Here is a 20,023-nt window from a genome sequence, read left to right as displayed (position 1 = left end):
TAGAATTAAGATGGTAAAATTCTACACTAAAATGAAATAAGGTGGCTATATGGAAAAATGCATTATCTTGAAAATAAAACAAGAAAATTACTTAAAGTTACAGTACCTAACTTCTGTCCTGTGTTTCCAGATTGCAGCTTGTCTCCTTCAATTTTAAATCAGAAATACAAAATTAACATAGAAGCAGTCTTTCAGGTACAGAAAAAGACAACCTCTGTTTCTACACTACAGCAAGTGACATCTTGGGGCAGGAGAAGTACAAACAATTTGCAGGAAGCAGTGAAGATCACTTGTGTCCAAGTCTTAGGTGCTCTCATTAACTATTATTCAGCAGCAAGATGCATTCTCCAGCTACCACATTGAAGAAAAAAAACTTACAAAATAATAAAAACACACATTAAGCAAAGAAATACACATTTACGTACCATCATCTTTACACTCTTCTGGAAGTTTTGCCTTTTTACCTAATCGTGGATCAAGCCAAGATGTTGTCTTGGTGTTATGGCTAAGAATAAAAAAAACAGCTCGAGCATTTTTTTAAAAGAATGAATTAGTAATTCAAGTCAAAGTGCAATCAATAGATTTACTTACACAATCTAATTAGCTATAAAAGAAGTGTAACAGAAATTGCTGAAACAAATGCTCCAAATTAAGTTCACTAAAAATGCCAATTTAGAAGTTTCATAAAAATTTGATTGAAATGCATTACTCGATAAAGTAGACTTCGCCTTTTTCTGTGTATGCCATCTCCCAGTTCTCAGGCAATGGGCCCAACTCATCACTATCTTCGACTCTTGTCTGTTTTTCTGAAACAGAATCTTCTTTCATTCCCTTTATAAGGCCATAGACTGGTGCAGCGCAAGGATGTGAAAAAATCTCATCTGAGGCATCAGTGCTTTTGTCTTCATGTTCACCAGATTCTGTTGGAGGATACAGATAATCAGCCCAAGAAGAAATACCCACAAAACAATCACCAAAGTAATCATCTAGCTTTGTTGGAAGTTATTCATCAGACAGAACCACAAATTTGGCACACTCAAGGGTACTCATGTAATCTCAATTTAAAATTGAACAAAAACAAACTTTTCTTTATATAATCACACAACTTAGAATACTGATATGTCTAAAATAGAGCCTGCTAAATAAATCAGCAATAACAAATAAGTAGACTTTAAAATCTAAATGAATTCAAATAAAAATAAAGATTTAAGCAAAATATGTACAAGAAACCACACATCATTTTTAGTATCAAATATATGCTGGAAAAACGACTTGCAGATTTGACACTAGACTTTAAGAAAAAAATGGTTTTGAAACAAACTAAATTAACATTCAACTGTTCTAAAACTACCCAATGTCAGTTATTCAAAACTTGTGCTAATCTACTCATATTTAACTGTTTGGGAATATATTCCAAAAGGAACACAGATTTTCTTTTGCTTTATTTGGAAATGACTCATTATATGGATTCTATAGTTCTATTTACCCAGATTCTTAATTTAAAAAATTAAGTGAAACAAACTCAAATTCCATTCAGCTATTCATTTTCCCCATCTGTGTGAGCTTGCCACGCCAGTTTCTTACTCCATTGGATTCAAGGTTTGGTGTTTACTTGCTTGATCAGATGTCCTAACTGTCTGCAACAGGGGTGGCACAGTGGCTCCATAGTTAGCACTGCTGTCTCACAGTGCAAGAGACTCGGGTTTGATTCCAGCCTTGGGCAACTGTCTGTATGGTGTTTGCACATTCTTCTCGTGTCTGTGTGGGTTTCCTGTGGGTCCTTCCACAATCCAGAGATGTGCAGGTTAGGTGAATTGGCCATGCTAATTGCCCATAGTACTCAGGGATGTGTAGGCTAAGTGCATTAGTTAAGGGAAATGCAGAGTAATAGATGCAGGGGAATGGGTCTGGGTGGGATACTCTTTGGAGGGTCGGTGTGAACTTGATGGCCTGTTTCCACACTGTTGGAATTCTAATATGTTTCTTATGAATTTGGTGCTAATTAGGGATGTTTAGCTTTCTTCCAAATCACCATATCCATTCCAAACCAAAATAAAAGAAGAGCATAAATAAAAGATCTCAAAGTTGATACAATCTATTCGTCCAAACTTGGAAACAAAGGAAGGGAAGAAATAGAAATGGGAGCCAATGAAACCAGCAGTATTTTCCATCACTACTCCACATGAAATTAACATCATCTCTGGGGTCTGCATATGTGCAATTATATCCTGAACTACAGACTTTACTATCAGTGATGCCAAGCTCCTCCATTACGTGTGCTGTTAAGTTCTCACTCAAGTAGAAATCAATGCTCTGATGAGAAGTTGCTCTTTTACACTATTAGTCTACAGGGTAACCTCGATTATCCGAATGACATGGGCGGGGAGTATTTTGTTCAGATAATCAAATGTTCGGATAATTGAATACTCGTATAACACAGTTTACCCAAGCATCGGGACATTGAGGTCTTGTTTGGATAATCTGAAATTCGGATAATCAATGTTCAGATAACCAAGGTTGCTCTCTAACTGTAAACACCCACGATGAAGTTAAACACAATAAAGTTGAATAGAGGTGTAACTAGGAATTTAACAGAATACTAAATTAATAATTATTGCTGAAAACTCTTCTACCCTAATCCTTAAATTGACACCAGAATAAAATTAATTACTGCAAAGGAGAGTTCTAGGCCACAGAAGTTTAATTTCACTACTGATGACAAAATTCAGGTTCTTAATCATAAGTTCTCTACAGTGTGGAAAAAGGCCATTTGGCAAGTCTACATCAACTCTCCGAAGAGCGTCTTACCCAGACCCAGCTCCCCACCAAATCTCTGTAAGACCACACTCACCATGGTTAACCCACCTAGCCTACACATCCCCAGACACTGTAGGCAAATATATTGTGGCCAATCCACCTAATATGCACATTTTTGGAACGTGAAATGAAACCCACGTAGACACGGGGTGAATGTGCAAACTCCACACAATCACCCAAGGCTGGAATCAAACCCAGGCCCCTGGAGCTGTGAGCCTGCAGTGTTAACCACTGAGCTATTGTGCTGCCACAGTCAGAGATATATTTCAATATATGAAGGTAACAAGAGCTAACAGCTCAAAGTAGTTCCAAATAAAAATCATATCCTAAATGCAAACAAAGAGTTAAGAATCAAAATTCAACAGGACTGGGCCTTTGCATAACTTAAACTATAGATATATCCAACAGATAATTTTTTTATTGCAAAGTCTAAACCTAACATGCACAGATGCTATAAAGGGTGTGGAGAGACATGATGATTTGAGCTATTATTTGTATGCCTCCCTCTCACTGAAATGCACATTTTTGCCACTTGGAACAGGTTGTGACATTCTGGCACGTTATGAAATTCTAATAAACAAGTCGAAAATATTATACCGGAAATGCTATCCTATTTCAGATAGAACATAAATTAATGCATTTGTGGGGGCATCCTTGTAAAATTACAGAATTTGGAGGATTCACTGAAAATCTAACATGAATTTGTAAACTGAAACTTTTGACAACATGCACTGGCAATATTTCATTGTATATTTAGATTACAAAAATAATTCATTATTCCATCTGCCTTGTACCAAGATCCTATAATGACTCACCTGAAGTATGTGGTAGGTTACCCACATTGTTTGATTGGTATGCTCTCAATTTCAAATTAATGTTATTAATTCTTATGTTTTATCAGAGGCTTATAGTGGTAAGGTGAGTTCCCCAAGGGAGATTACAGCTTGTTAAATGCATTATTCCATCCATAATTCACCTAATTAATATTCAATTTTCTATCTTACCAAAACATGCCAAACAAGCTAGAAGTCACAAATTTTTCACATGGAAGTCAAAGCAGATACCTGACCACATCAGCTCACCTCTGGGTACGAGCAGCATCGATGTTGCTCAGCACCTCCAGGCATTATCCATATGCACCACTTGTCTATGGAGATTGGTATTTGACATCATCCAACTTCTCACGAGCATCATACATTTCTCTGCTCCACTTGAAGGCCATTCACAAAGCACAAATATGCATTACAAAGTGAACCAGCAACTTGCACTGAAAGGCTGCTGCAAGGACACCTAGCATTCAGCATCAAGCATCCAGCTCATGGATTGGACATGGCTATATCTCAGGGCTGCTCATTTTCTCCCTCAGCATTCACTCACTTAGTGCCCACCTGCAGGTTTGTAGTATCGCAGTCTTACCTTGCCTGGCCTGTCTTAACTTGCCATGCCTGTTAGCATGCTGATGCTTCATCCAGAGAAAAAGCTACAAGTCCTGATGCATTGATGTGACTTTTTTTGCCCAGAGTCAGGCTGCTGGTCAGCAGGGATCTGTCCGATGGAGAACATATTGCTATATGGTCAACAAAAATGTCAATCTAATATCTACATCATGTGCTATCTGCCTGCATGGCAAACAACGTTTCTTTAACCAGACTGCCATACCAGCAAGTGCGTGGGGGCTAGTCCACAGTCCAGTCAGTGTGTGGCAGGGAGAATGAAGGCCTGGTATGGTCAGTCACTGGCACATTCTGCATAGCCCAGGGGCTTGGCTATTGTCAGTTGTCCACCTGGTATGCTCATAGTCAGAGGAATTATGCAGTGCAGGGAGTGTTCATAAAAACATAGAAAATAATAGTGGGAGTAGACCATTTGGCTAATCGAGTTTGGTCTGCCATTCATTGTGACCATGGCTTACCATCCAATTCAATATCCTGTTCACTGAAGATGGGGTGTGAGGAGAGGGGAGGAGTAAAAGTAGGTGGAGTTGAAGCCCAGAGAGAGAGAGTACAACAATTGGATAGACATAGGAATAGGTAAAGGTCAGTCTGGAGAATCAACAGCTGCTAGTTGGGATCATTGGGATCTTTTTTTGATTGCTAGTATCATTCTTTTAAAAAAATATTCTGCTTTGGTATTCATATGACCAAAGTGAACAACGTCACACTTCCCAATCTTGCACTCCATCTTCCCCCTTGTATTCCAATTACTTAACCTGTCTATGTCAATTTGGAGCATCTTTGTGATCACCTCATAGTTTGAATTCCCTTCTAGTTCTATATCATCAGCAAACATAGATACATCACTTCTTGTCTCTTTGTCTAAGACATTAATATAGAATGTAAATAAATGAGGTGTCAGCACTGATGTTTGTGGCACTCTATAGTCACAGCCCACCAACATGAAAATATCTCAGCTATTCCTGCTTTCTATCTGTTAACAAATCTTCTATCCAATCTACTATATCCCTCATCTCCTTCGCCCAAACTCTATGAGCCCCTAACTCTTGTATAAACCTTTTGTGTAGTAGGTTATCAAATATCTTTTGGATATCCAAGTAATCTACATCTACTATTTCCTTTCTATTTACTCTGCTATTACATTTTCAAAAAAAAACTCTAATAAATTTGATAAACATGATTTCACTTTTGTAAAACCATCCTGATTGATGCTAATCAATAATATTTTGCTTTCCAAATGATGTTAAAAGTTAAGACTTATTTGATCATACATCCAACTGGTGTTTAGTTCCTTGCTTTCTCTCTCCCTTACTCCTTAAATAGTGGTGCTACATTTGCTAAGTTCCATTCTTCTAGGAGCCTTTTAGAATCTAGAGAATTTTGCAAAATTATAACTGGCAGATCAACTATCTCTGCAGCTCCTCTTTTAGAACACTAGACTGTAAGCCATCAGATCCTGGGAACTTGTTGGATTTCATATATCCCAATGGATTTTGATTGCTTTAATGTGGTCAAAGTTACCTCAATGTAAGCAAACAAACAAACTAAAAATAGATTGTGAAATCACAGAACACACCAGATGCTATAATTCTATTTTAAACAGGCCAACAATTCACAGTACAGTTGTAAAATTCAAAATGTAAGAATTGCAGTGTAATTTTAAAGATGAGATAACATGCTCCAAAACATCCCCAATTATATCTATCCTCAAATGCATTCACATTATTGCAAAAATGCTCACAAGATCACTTCTGAGGAAGATAAACTTTGCTGTAAGACAAGCACCAGGTGTGTACAAATTGGTTCTTTCATGGTAAATAGTTTTCACAGCTGTATTAAGCAGCTTATTTGTTACATGTAGCTTATTTCAGTACAAACAAGTACACACCCTTCCCTGTGGAAGGGAAATTTAACTCTCTTTGAAAAGAAGCACAACATCAGCAGAGCAGCCAGAATGCCAGAATCATTTAGTGTCAGCCATACATAAATGCTCTTGACACTGAATCACCAAATCACTGTAGCTTGGCAGCTATATGAATGCAATTTTGGTATAATCCCAGAGTATAGCTAGCGTAGATATATTTGCAAACTAGAGTTCTTTTATGGAGTCAGGTAATATACATTTACTGAGCCTGCTCTACAAAATTCTTGCATGTTCTGTGGTCCACTCAGGACTATTGCTCAGATGACTCACTACCTGGTGTTATACATGCTGCTTACACGCACTGTTCCCACATTTCCACCTTTCTCAGGTGGTAACGTGCCACACAACATGTTTGCTGCACGTTTTTCACCAGAGACCAGTGATTGAAACTTCTCTCCAGGTCACTCTGAAAAATTAACATAAATGAACAAACCTGTAATACCCAGTGGCCTGGAGAGAGATAAGGTTCATATAACATGAGTTCAATTGGGGTGTATTAAAATTAATATTTAATCCTAACAAGATGGAGAAGAGAGAAGTAGAGGAGAAGCTTGTGCTTCCTCTTTGCAGAACAGACTGTAATTGCTTACCTCCATTCTAGATGAGAACAAATAGAACTCGCTTAAATGAACTAAGCATGTCAGAATGATAGGGAGCCCTAAAACCCTCTCAAAATCATTTGTTTCAAAGTGAAGTATGCTGACCACTTGACAGCCAAGGAACTCTACATTATTCAACATTTAAGTTTTGGTGTAGAGTTCATTGTATAATTTGTTTGCCTGTTTTCAACTCTATATGTTTCACAAGGATTCAAAACTGGATGCATATTGCTGATAATGGATCTGACAAAATATCCACTTTGGTATTTTAATTTTTTTTCTTGAGTTGGAAAAATAATTAAAAGGGAAGATTAATGTATAATTAATTAGTAATACATTAGTAATTTAGAGAGAAAAGTTCAAATATTTCACACGGTATTATTGAGATTTCATTGTGGACAATTGTGTAAACCAACGAATGGGATAAAAATGGAAAAATATGAACACAAATTGGTTCAAAATTATTCAGGTTGTGCGTTTGATGAGGATGAATAAGGACAAGCATTTTTCATTAAAATAAAGCAATAAATATTAACAATGGAAGGAATTAATAGATAATACATATAATTACACAGATGGAATGGTTTTGCCTTTTATGTTTTCCTCTAGAGACGGGCATATTTATTTAGTCCCACGTATGTTTTAAGAAGGCATAGTACAGATGAGAACAAACAATTTGATTGCTCCATTATAGGCACAATGGTGCAGATAGAAACAGAGGTACTCTGTTTTTTTAAAAAATATCTATAACAAATACCTCACAGCGCTAGAGACCCGGGTTCAATTCCCACCTTGGGCAACTGTCTGTGTGGAGTTTGCACATTCTCCCCGTGTCTGCGTGGGTTTTCTCCAGGCGCTCCGGTTTCCTCTCACAGTCCAAAGATGTGCAGGTTAGGTGAATTGGCCATGCTAAATTGCCCGTGGTGTTGGGTGGGTTGCTCTTCGGAGGGTCGGTGTGGACTTGTTGGGCCGAAGGGCCTGTTTCCACACTGTAAGTAATCTAATCTAATTTAATCTCTAAGTAATCTAATCTAATAATGTTGGAAATGTAGTTGAATTTTCAGCGATTAAGGAAACCTATGCAATAAATTTTACTGCATTGTAACAATTATAGTTGAACCTTGAACAGCTTTCAAATTCATAAAAGTACTGCACAAAATTACTTAAACAAAGACATCATTTTATGAACTGGAGTAGTGGTGGCCCATAAGATAGTTTCCTAAATTGTGCACAATGTACCTCCATACTGAAAGTCATTCACTTCAACTTATCTTCACCTACTTTGACAGTATTTGAATGCATAAACTATGTTAATTCATAAACCAATATCTTCACATCTTTACAGCTCATGCAATTGAATTATGCTCTGTATTTCCTAGATAAGCCAATGAAACAGCAGCTGCTTGTGAAAACCTGGTAATGGTGCTACTAAGCAAGACAACAGAATTCCATTCACATCATTTGGGAATTAGACAGATTGTCAAAACATTTTATATTTTGTCATTTACTGCTGCCAGTAAAAGAAGCCTTTACATCATTTAGATGGGACAGACATGAACACTATTCTCTAAGGGAATATGGAAGCAAAATAGTCACACATATTGCTTCCAAACAAGATACTGAAATATGAATAACTGCATATGTAACAGAGCACATGAAAATTTCCTGTATGATGCTTATTTGTAATACACTTCTCTGTAATAAAGTTAAGCTCTATCTTCATTCAAGTTTTTAGTAAGCTATTAATCATTTAATTGCAAGCCCACTGGAAAAATTTACATCAGTTTTACACAGATTACACAGAAAGTTATTAAATCAGTATACCATTTTTTAAAGACAGGATAGTGACCAAATCTGTACAATGAATTATATTTTCATAACATTCAAAATTAAAACGAGGAATCAACACAAAAATATGTTCTAACTCGTCAGCGTTTTCCGATGATTTTCACATTGTTTCTTCTTTCTCCTAGTACTTATGGATAGTCAAAGGAAGATGAAAGCAATCATGTACTTGTTTAATGTTTCAAAATGCTCAATTCCTCCCTCTGCCATCCTGAGGACTCATTATGGAGTACTTTAGCTTTATGAGATTTTAGCTAAAAGAACTATTCGCTTTCTTTGACTATAATTTACAATGTTGCACCAATGCTTCTCTGACACTGGTTTACCCAGCAGCTTTTTGACAAATTATCTCATATACAAACTACAAGTTAATCCACAAGTTATCTAATTTATTTTAGATAATGCAGGTGTTATGCAATTCCTATGCTCACATGCTTTTTCAACTTTGATTTATAGTACAGATATTTTGATGGGAATTAACAATTACCCTAAAAGAAACAGCTGATGATCAATTATAGCACTTATTTAAATATTTAAACAGTACATTTACGTTTTTGGATGTGAAGTAGTGACAATTCTAGCTTTCCAGACTTATTGCAGTAAAACATCTCAGCAGCCATGATACCAGTGTTTGTGGCTAATCTCCGAAGTTGCAAGATATTTTTAAAGAAACATGTTCATTTGTTTACAGGTGGATGCAAAAAATTACGAAGTCAAAGCAAAACTGATATAATTAGATAGGGTATATTACTATGTTGGTTTATTAAAACATAACTGCAGAACACAATTATATTCAATGCCTGAATTTTAATTTTTATTAGAACTTTACACAAGGATACCAGAAATATCAGGGTGACATACTCACCACCAAAATGAGAGCTAACAGCATCAATTAGTTATCTGTTCAGAGTTAGATTAAAAGGTTACAAAGCTGCAAAAGCAAAAGTTGTGAAGAAATAACTGATTTTTAATGCCCGTGATTAGGATGTGGATATGGAAATAAAATTCAAACTCAGCAGGTCTGGCAACATCAGTGGAGAGAAAGCAGAGTTAACATCTTAGGTCCAGTGACCCTTCTTCCAAACAGAGGAATGGATGGAGATGATAATACTCAATCTTTTTCAACTTTAATTAACCATCTTATGATGCACATCATTGCCCATCTTAGTATATAGAGGGAATGCTAACATCATTAATGAAACTCTTAAAATTGTTCTCAGAGTGATGGGGTAAAGGGGTGTCAACAATTTTGAATATAGAAAGGGGTAACATCTAACCTTGAGCTCTCCCTCATAGACTTAGTATCAATGAGCAATTCTCCAGCCTCTGAACAATTTGGACAATGGTGAGTCGGTCAGTAGTGGGGGAGTTGGGAATGGGTGCTTGGTGACTAGTCTGCTCTCCAGAGATTGGTTCCTAATATCAGACAATTTCATGTGGATGCATGCATGTCTCCAAGTTTATCTCTGTTTTTAGATTTAACACTTTCAGGGAGAACTCTCAAGTTCTTAGAACAGCAGGAGGTTATGTGACTTTACTAGGAGAAGGAAACTTCCCGTTGGATGTACCACCCCCCCCCCCCCCCAACCAATTGATCTCTCGAACACCTAAATATTTCTAGCATCATCCCACCCTGATAACCTCTAAATGATCTCCCTGCATCTCCCACAATGGACAGATCTCTTTCTTTAGCTGCAGCCTAGTACTGCAGACCTTTCTGCTCGAAAGGAGGTCAGCCTCTCAGTTTGGACGGACATCTAGGAATGCAATATTTCCAGGCTTCCTAGGTACTACATTTCTCTTTCTTCATTGCCACATTGTTAATGGTACCTACATTGCCAAACGTCTAAAAATAGGATAATGGAGCCAAGGACTAAAGATTAATAAATTTGATCCTGCTCTACAAAAAAAACACAAAGCAAGGATAAAATAAAATTTATGACCCACTAGAGTATTAGGATAGTCCATATTCTGATTGAATACAGTTATTAAACACTAAGAAAAATTAGCTAATTAGCACAAATCAACATGTATTTCTAAAATTTGACCAGTCTCCAACTGCCATTAAAATAACAAAGAATGATGAAAGGAATTAGCATTGATAATTTAATACTAATTTTCTAATAACATTTGATAAGGTATATGAAAAGTGCTGCTTAAGCTTACTACAGTGCTTAAAGGAGGCATGGCACATTTGAAAACCGGGTAGCCCTGCATTTCCATAATAAGAATACATGAAGTCAGTGGATAAGGTGCACCATAGGATGCTGTCTAGACAGCTGGCCACCTAGTAGCAATGCTCACAATTACAAAGTATTACTGAGGTAAACAGAGCTGGCTTTCAACTATTGGTGACAGGATAATATGAAAGCATAAATTTAAGATAAAGATATAAAAAGTAATAATGGAGCAATTATAAAACATTCTATATATGTGTGGTTAAAACATAACATTCTCTGCAATAAGACATTTTTGAAATTGAAAGCATTGTATCTGTTAGTTGCTTACAAAAATTAAAGAAAGTGAGAACAATCAACATGAATCATAGGTAAGCATGGACATAGAATTATATAATTTGATGCTTTAATGTTCCTTAATTACATATGGATAAAGGTAAATTTATACAATCAATGTATTTAATGGCTGCTACAGTGGGCTTGTGCATGACTGAAGAGTCAGTGGTAATCCTGAGACCATAATCAGATAAGCCATGATCCTACTGAACGGAAGAGCAGACTTGAAGGGATGACCGCCTAGTGCTGCTCCTAAGTGCTATGTTCCTATCAGTGTTAATAATTCAGGATTGATGATATTGAAACATAATCACTTTTCTCTCCACAGATACTTCCACATTTGTTTTATTTTTCTACTAGTTTCTAATTTTCATTAGTCAATATTCAGATAATTAACTATTTGATGAAGCAAGAATAACTTAGAGGAGTTATTTTAATTTGCTGCTAATTTTTGGTCCAAGAGGGATACCACAACAGATGAATATCAAATGGAATATACTGACGAATATGCACAATGTTTGAAATCTCAATTTTACTAATGTCAGTAAAACCGAAGTTAACTGAAGGGAGAAGCATTTTCAATTTAAACAATGGTTCTCAGTCAGAAATATCATTCATTTTCAAGTCACTTTTCATGGAGGAGGATGACACTCATTCCTACATTGAAGACCTTGAAGTGCAGATTCATAGTTCCTTGAAAGTGGAATCGCATGTAGACAAGGTAGTGATGAAGGCGTTTGATATGCTTGCCTTTATTGGTCAGTGCATTGAGTATAGGAGTTGGGAGATCATGTTGCGGCTGTACAGGACATTGTTAGGAATACTGCGTCCAATTCTAGATTCTCTGCTATAGGAAGGATGCTGTGATAACTGAAAGGGTTCAGAAAAGATTTACAAGGATGTTGCCAGGGTTGGAGGGTTTGAGTTACAGGAAGAGGTTGAATAGGCTGGGGTTTTTTCTGTGGAGCATGGGAGGCTGAGGAGTGACCTTATAGAGTTTTATAAAATCATGAATAGATATGGTCATTTCCCCAGGGTAGGGGAGAACAGAACTAGACAACATAGGTTTAAGGTGAGAGGGGAAAGATTTAAAAGGGACCAGCGGGCAACATTTTCACGCAGAAAGTGCCGCATGTATGGAATGAGGGAATGGTGGAGACTGGTACAATTACAGCATTTAAAAGGTACCTGGATGGGTATATAAATATGAAGGGTTTAGACAAATATGGGCCAAAGAATCTGTTTCCATGCTGTACAGCTCTATGATTCTACGGATATACCTGACTTCAAGTTGCACACAAGTCATGCAACTTGTACCTTTTTTGTGACGTTAACCATAGAGCTATTAAAAAGTTTCAAGTGATAATATAAAAATATTTAATTACCTCTGTACTGCCTGTGCTATTTTCTGAATTTATGTTGTGCTTTTGATATTGTTCGAGCCAGAAGTGGAAAATTACTCAGATATCTAAGGTATTGGGTTGCACATTACTGATACTGGAGCATGCCATTATTTCTACACATTAGAAGTTAATATCCCACTTAGCTAACAGTTTATGCTACTTCCTATATAAACATGGCCAGTGAATCTTGGTTCTAGTCCCATAAAAATCTCTCTTTAGATCATCAAAAACATCAGCCTTGCACATCTGCACTAAGTCATTGAAGTTTGTTTCACAAGATATGGCATCTGTTGAAAATGTTTGCTTTCCTCTACTAGAGAGGGCTGTATTATTTGACAGCTTGCTTATTTTATACTGGAAATCTTGGGTCATTAAATACATTTCATTGACAGTAAAATCATATACAGAAATTATTGTAGTGTGTCATGAAGATTTTGCATTCTCTGAATTATTTAGTTTACTGTTTTACCTTCTTGGTTCAGCTGCTAAAATAATGTGGAAATATTCACAAAAATTGCTCACATATTAGAAGGGTAAAATTAAATCATCCAGTTGATACTAAAATGTAAACTTGGCTAAATTCACTTGAGTTTAGATGGTTGATATTAGATTTAATTAAGATGTTTTAAATTATATTAGAATTCAACAGTGGAGATACATAGAAGACATTCTCTCTGAAGACGGAATCTAGCCAATGGGGAAGTACCTTGAAATTAGAGTCAGGTCATTCAAGAATAAAAGCAGATTTTTACTCAGAAAGGGTAGCGAACATATAAAGAGTCATACAGCACTGACACAGACCCTTCGGTCTACCCAGTCAATGTCGACCATAAACCCAAACTAAGCTAGTCCCACCTGCCTGAACTTGGCCCATATCTCTCGAAACATTTCTTATGTACTTACCTAAATTTCTTTTAACCATTGTAACTGTACCCATACCTATCACTTCCTCTGGAAATTCATTCCACACATGAACCACCTTGTGTAAAAAATTGCACCTCATGTCTTTTATAAATCTATCTCCTCTCTCCTTAAAAATATGGCCCCAAGCCTTGAAAATACTTGCCCTTCCCCCTATCTACACCCTTCACTATTTTATAAACCTCGATAAGGTCACCTCTCAACCTCCTACACTCCAGTGAAAGTCCCAGCCAATCCTTATAAGTCAAACTCTCCATTCCTGAAAATATTCTGGTAAATCTCTTCTGAACTCTCTCCAGCTTAATAATATCTTTCCTATAACAGGGTGACCAGAACTGGACATCTCCAGAAGAGGTTTCACCAATGCCCTGTCCAACCTCAACATAATGTCCCAACTCCTATATGCAAAGGTCTGAGCAATGAAGGCAAGCATACTAAACCCTTTCTTAACTACACTATCTGTATGTGATGCAAACTTGAACACCTAGGTCCCTCTGTTCTACAACACTGCACACAGCCCTACTTTTAATTGCCTAAATTTTGTCTTTGTTTGTTTTAACAAAATGCAATACCTTGCATTTATCCAAATTAAATTTTAAATGCCACTCTTCACCCATTAACCCAACTGATCAAGATCCCTTTGTAATTTAGATAACCTTCCTCGCTGCCCACTATACCACCAATCTTGGTGTTATCCACAAACTTATTAACCATGCTTTCTGTTGTCTCATGTAAACCATCTGTATAAATGATAAACAAAAGTGGACCCACCACTAATCCCTGGTCACAAGCCTTCAGTCTGAAAAACAACCTCCAGCAGCTCTGCCTCTGCCAATTAGCCAATTTTGTATCCAATTGGCAAGCTCACTCTGAAGCCCATTTGATCTAACTTTACTAATTAATCTACCACGTGGAACATTGTCCAAGTAAACTATGTGAAATATTTTTCCCGAAAAGGTTGTGAATGCGGAGAATAACATTTTTGTTAGGTAGAATGTATCAAGGGATTCAGGTTAAAATTGGATAAATGGAGTTGAACAACACTTCAACCATGATCTAACTGAATGGCAGAACAGGCTTAAGGAGTTGAATGACAAACTCTGATTTTTATATCCTTAATTTTTCCCTACCCATTTATTTACTAATTTTTACTGTTTTTTGGTTAATCCTACTTTAATTTTTTACTTGAATCAATTGGGGCAGCATGTTGGCTCAGTCGCGCACACTGCTGCCTCATAGTACCAGGGACATAGCTCCATTCCACACTCGAGCAACTGTCTATGTTTACACATTCTCCCCGTGTCTACTTGGCTTTCTTCCAGGTGCTGCAGTTTCTTTCCACTGTCCAAAGATGTGCAGGTTAGGTGGATTGGCAATGCTATATTGCCCATAGTCTCCAGATATATGCAGGCTGGATGGATTAGCCATGGGAAATGCAGGGTTACAGGGATAGGGTAGGAGGTGGGTCTGGGTGAGCTGCTCTTTGGAGGGTCGGCAGGGAGTCAATGGGCCGAATGGCCTGCTCCCACATGGTAGGCTTTCTATAATTTGGCCTTTCCATCAATGAAGTTTTTCAAAGCCTATTATGTGTGTCATTCTGCTAACAGACAAGGATTGAAACTACATCGAGAGCTTACACTCATTAGAAGCTTTGTTGGATATAACAGACCGAAACTGTAACACCCTCCTGAAACTAAATCAGAAGTTTGTAAGCTTCATGAACTGAACTGGTACTAGCTAGCAATATTCTTTGCTTTTACAGAGATATCATAATGGATTATCTGGTATTAAACTGATCAAATTACAATGAGCAATTTCTTTTTGCTACACTGATGATGTAATAAAGGCATTACGAAAAGAAATTGGTGCAAACACAGTGAAATTTCATTGCAGACCATTTGAAAACAATGTTAAAGTTATTCCTATCTATCCATTTTTACTTGAATATTTTGCATTGAAATAATAACCTGCTCTCCAGACCCCTACATAAATTTGAATGATTGATTTGAAGTTATTTGAAAATATGTCAATTTGGGCATCCTCTAGTTTTTCCTCCCCTCAAGATTTTCAAATCTGTTCTTCTCTCTTTAGTATTATTGATAGCGAGAGTTCAAATTGTTTGGAATGTAGGGCTTTATACCATACACAAAACTTTACACATTAATGCACCAAATTATGGTATGATTAGATTGCCACTCAAATCACATCATATTCTAACAGTAGCTATTGTTATAGTTACAGCATCTCAAAAAAACTCAACTTGCCTTGCAACTAACAATGTTGGATATTTCATTCTGAGCAAAGCAACTGAGAACCAGCTGCTGTTGCACCATTATCATTTCAAAGACACTGATAAGAAAGTATGTACTGTTATGACATGGAGACGAACTCCTTTGTTAATTAAAACAAACACTCAGAAAAGCTCCCCTCACCTCATAATGTGTTAAAATATGAGTAACAGAACTCCCAAATTCCAATATTTAAAGCAGATAATATCAATTTATTTTTTAACTCTAAAAGTGAACATTAAATAACAACTATTCACAACTTTAAGCTCACTGTCTACTTACTGTCTGCCTCCAATTCTAGAACAATATGCTGTTCTAGTAAGACACTTACTAAAATTACATCAACCTAATTTCCAAAACCACACAGTCTCTGTCTTCTTCTGTGTCTTCCCTCTTCCGGCTGATCTCCCTGGGTCGTCTTCTTCCTTTTTACTACGAGTATGTTTCACATGAAAAGCTACCTTTGATAGAGTGTTTTCTAATTTCTTCGAGAGCAGGATATTAAGATGGGCAATTAGCTCTCCAGGGCTTTTTCTCTCTATGGCAGTTGTTCTCTGTCCAATTTTCAAAATGTCTGCATTTTTATGCCCCAACATTGGATCATCTCATTGGTTCAGTGTTGGCAAAACAATAAATTCAAATTTAATTGGGTTTTAGTATCCTGGGTCATAATTTAAACTGATTGGTTTAATTTGAATCGTTGTCAAAATAGCAACCAAAATTCCATTTCACACCTAAATGTTACTCTGGGACTGCCATCTAGGTGCTTATAATTTCTCAGCTCAGAGCAGCATTCTCTCTGTCTTAAAGGTACTGTACTTGCCTTCAATTTCATAACACCTTCCCCTTAAGAATAAAATGAACCATCATAACGAAAAGGTGGCCTTTTTTTCTCTAATACTTAATCCCATTACTATGAAATACATATGCCATTAATCTAAGTTATACTTTTCAAATTAATTTCTGTATAAAACATTGAAATTAGTCAAATCTTATCTTCACCTTTTCCTTTAAATCTGCGATAACACATCTGCTATCACATTTTTACGACCCACAACATGTACAACTTGTAAATGAAAAGACTATAACATAAGGCTCCAATATAATAGTCTCATATTTTTGTCTTTCCAAGAATGTAAGAGAATTGTGGTCTGTGATCTCCGACACATTGTTCATCACACAAATATTAAAATGCTGTAAGGCTAATACCAAACTTAACAATATTTTTTCAACAGTACAGTATTTTCTCTGGTGGGTGTTGAGTTTCTTTGAAAAGTAGCCAATTGGCTATTCAATTCTATCATCATCTTCTTGTAGCAGTACAGCTCCAACTCCTATATTGCTAGTATTTATTGCAACTTTGAAAGGTTTCAAAAAAATTGATGTAGCTAGAATTGGTGCTATAGTTAGTATGGCTTTTAAATTCTCAAATGCCTTCTGGTATTGTTCAGTCCACCAAAATTTTGCGTTCTTCTTTAGTAAATCTGTTAGCGGTGTCACCACGTTGCTGAAGTTTGGAACAAACTTTGGTTTGTCCTGCTTTAGAATATGCTTAGTCCCAAAAACTGGAGCAGCTCTTTGTTTGAGGATGGTCATGGAAATTCCTCAATGGCCTTCGTCTTCACGTTCCTTGGATTCAACTTTCCATGTCCTATGTTATGTCCATGGAACGTCACCTCTGCCTTCGCGTAATCGTTCAAAGAGCTCTGCCAACTGTACCATTTGATTTTTCCATGACTTGCTAAAGATCACTACATCACCCAGATAAACTACACAATTTGTTACTTAGGCCACAACTCTGTTCATGAGTCTTTGGAATTTGGCTGGTGTGTTCTTCATTCCAAAGGGCATCACTTTGAATTGATAGAGCCCATTTGGAGTTACAAACGCAGAAACTCCCTTCACTTTCTCTGATAAAGGTACCTGCCAATAACCACGCAGTTAAGTCCAACTTTGTGATGTAAGTGACTTGTCCAACTTTCTCTATACAGTCCTTCAATCTTGGTATTGGATAGGAGGTCAATTTTGTTATGGCATTGACCTTCTGATCGTCCACACAAAATCACTGAGTCCCATCAGGTTTAAGAACGAACATGACTGGCGAGCTCCACTCATTCTGATTCAGTTTGATGATATCTTTACATCCACATCCTTTTGGACCTGTGCAGTTTTGAGAGGATTACGCCTGGAGGGGTGTTGCTTTATCAGAACAGCATTCCCTACTTCCACCTCATGCATAATAGTATGAGTCCTCCCCATCTAAATCCTACATATGTCCTCATACAGCTGCAACAAACCTTTCAACTCTATTGTTTGCTCCTGAGACAGATAACTACTAGCCTATCCCACTCCTCAAGGACTTTCTCATTACTTCACATATTTTGAGGCACATGAAACTCCATGACATCTGGATTTGATTTGTCACTCTGCAGGGCAGTAACTAATACTTGGTTCTCCAGTTCCCTGTCTCTATTACAGCAAGGTTTCACCATATTCACATGACATACCCGATACAGTTTTTTCTATCTAGGCATCTTTACCAGATAGTTTACCTGACTCAACTGTTTCTCAATTTGATAGAGACCACTAAACCTGGCTTTGAAGGGATCTCCTACCACTGGTGTTAATACTAATATGTCATCCCCATGGGAAAACATCCAAATTTTAGGGTTTTTATCTGCCACCTGCTTCATTTTATCAGTGCCCTCTTCAGGTGCTGTTTAGCCTACTCACCTACCTGATTTATCACATAATTTGAGTGTGAGATTTCTGACTTCGGTCCTGGCAATTTTTCTTTAATTAATTTCAAAGGCCCTCTTACTTCATGTCTGAATATTAATTCAAAGGGAGTAAATTGAGTAGATTCATTTGGAGCTTCTCTAACAGCAAACAATATGAATGGGATACCTTTATCCCAACCATTTGGATAATCCTGACAGTATGCTCTTAACATGATCTTCAGAGTCTGATGCCACCTTTCCAAGGCTCCCAGTGATTCAGGATGGTGTGCATTTGATTTAAAGTAGAGGGTCAGGCATTAGTGTTTAGTCCTGAAAGGCTAATGGACTTACAGCAGAAAGACAATAAAATATATATATAATATGTATATATAGATGCTTACTCAGAAAAGGAATCAGAACATAGTCCCAAAGATTATTATTAGATTACAGTGTGGAAACAGGCCCTTCGGCCCAACAAGTCCACACGACCCGCCGAAGCGGAATCCACCCATACCCCTACATTTACCCCTTACCTACAATTTAGCCTGGCCAATTCACCTGACCTGCACATCTTTGGACTGTGGGAGGAAACCGGAGCACCTGGAGGAAACCCACGCAGACACGGGGAGAATGTGCAAACTTCACACAGTCAGTCGCCTGAGGCGGGAATTGAACCCGGGTCTCTGGCGCTGTGAGGCAGCAGTGCTAACCACTGTACCACCCTGCCGCCCAAATCTTAAGGCTAGAATCCTAAGATGAAAATGGTGACCACAGCAGGTTAGTGGAGAGAAGAAATGGGCAGGCTATGCCTAAGCTATCCAGGAATTTCTTTAACAGCCTGGCAGTAAAATTAGAATCTTGGTCAGACTGAATCTCTCTGAGTAGTCCATACTGGGTAAAGAAAGCTACTAATTCCTCCACCACCCTTTTTGCCTTAATACTGCTTAATGGAATTGCGTCCAGAAATCTCGTAGACATATCCATTATGGTTAGCAAGTACTGGTTCCCACTTTTAGTTTTAGGGAGGGGACCTACACAATCAATCATAACCTGCGTGAAAGGTTCTTTGAATGTGGGAATTGGCAACAAAGGTATTGGTTTTATTACTGCCTGTTGCTTAACTACGATTTGGCATTTATGACATGCAAAGAAAATTCAACCACATCCTTGTATAGCCTGAGTCTTCCTCATACCTAGATGACAATCTACTGGTAATTCATGTGCTACCTGTAATACTTCCTGTCTGTATGCTACTGGCAACACAATCTGGTGCATGCCTGCCCATTTATTCTCTCCACTAACCTGCTGTGGTCACCATTTTCATCTTCGGACTCTAGCCTTAAGATAATAACCTTCAGGACTATGTTCTGATTCCTTTTCTGAGTAAGCATCTCTATATATATATATATATATATATATATATATTTTATTGTCTCGTCTTTCTGTTGTAAGTCCATTAGCCTTTCAGGACTAAACACTATTGCCTGACCCTCTACCTGTCCAGATTTTCCTGCAACATTATAGCAAACAAGGTGTCTG

At 37.3% G+C, this 20,023-nt stretch overlaps 1 protein-coding gene across 15 annotated transcripts in view; it reads right to left on the bottom strand.

Moving 5' to 3' along the window:
- magi2a (membrane associated guanylate kinase, WW and PDZ domain containing 2a) overlaps nt 1–20,023 on the bottom strand; it is a 682,885-nt gene that overhangs the window by 158,463 nt on the left and 504,399 nt on the right. For 13 of the 15 annotated variants that reach the window (XM_043713779.1, XM_043713778.1, XM_043713782.1 and 10 more), the window contains 3 exons: nt 710–920; nt 426–505; nt 107–145 (listed from right to left, as the gene is read on the bottom strand). In XM_043713779.1, coding sequence (XP_043569714.1) covers nt 107–145; nt 426–505; nt 710–920 — 330 coding nt within the window. The remainder of the gene's footprint in view (nt 1–106; nt 146–425; nt 506–709; nt 921–20,023) is intronic. The other 2 variants (XM_043713781.1, XM_043713784.1) reach the window with 1 other exon arrangement.

Source organism: Chiloscyllium plagiosum, chromosome 23 (genome assembly GCF_004010195.1).
Source record: "Chiloscyllium plagiosum isolate BGI_BamShark_2017 chromosome 23, ASM401019v2, whole genome shotgun sequence".
Taxonomy (NCBI): Eukaryota; Metazoa; Chordata; class Chondrichthyes; order Orectolobiformes; family Hemiscylliidae; genus Chiloscyllium; species Chiloscyllium plagiosum.
This window is presented reverse-complemented; position numbering and strand designations above follow the sequence as displayed.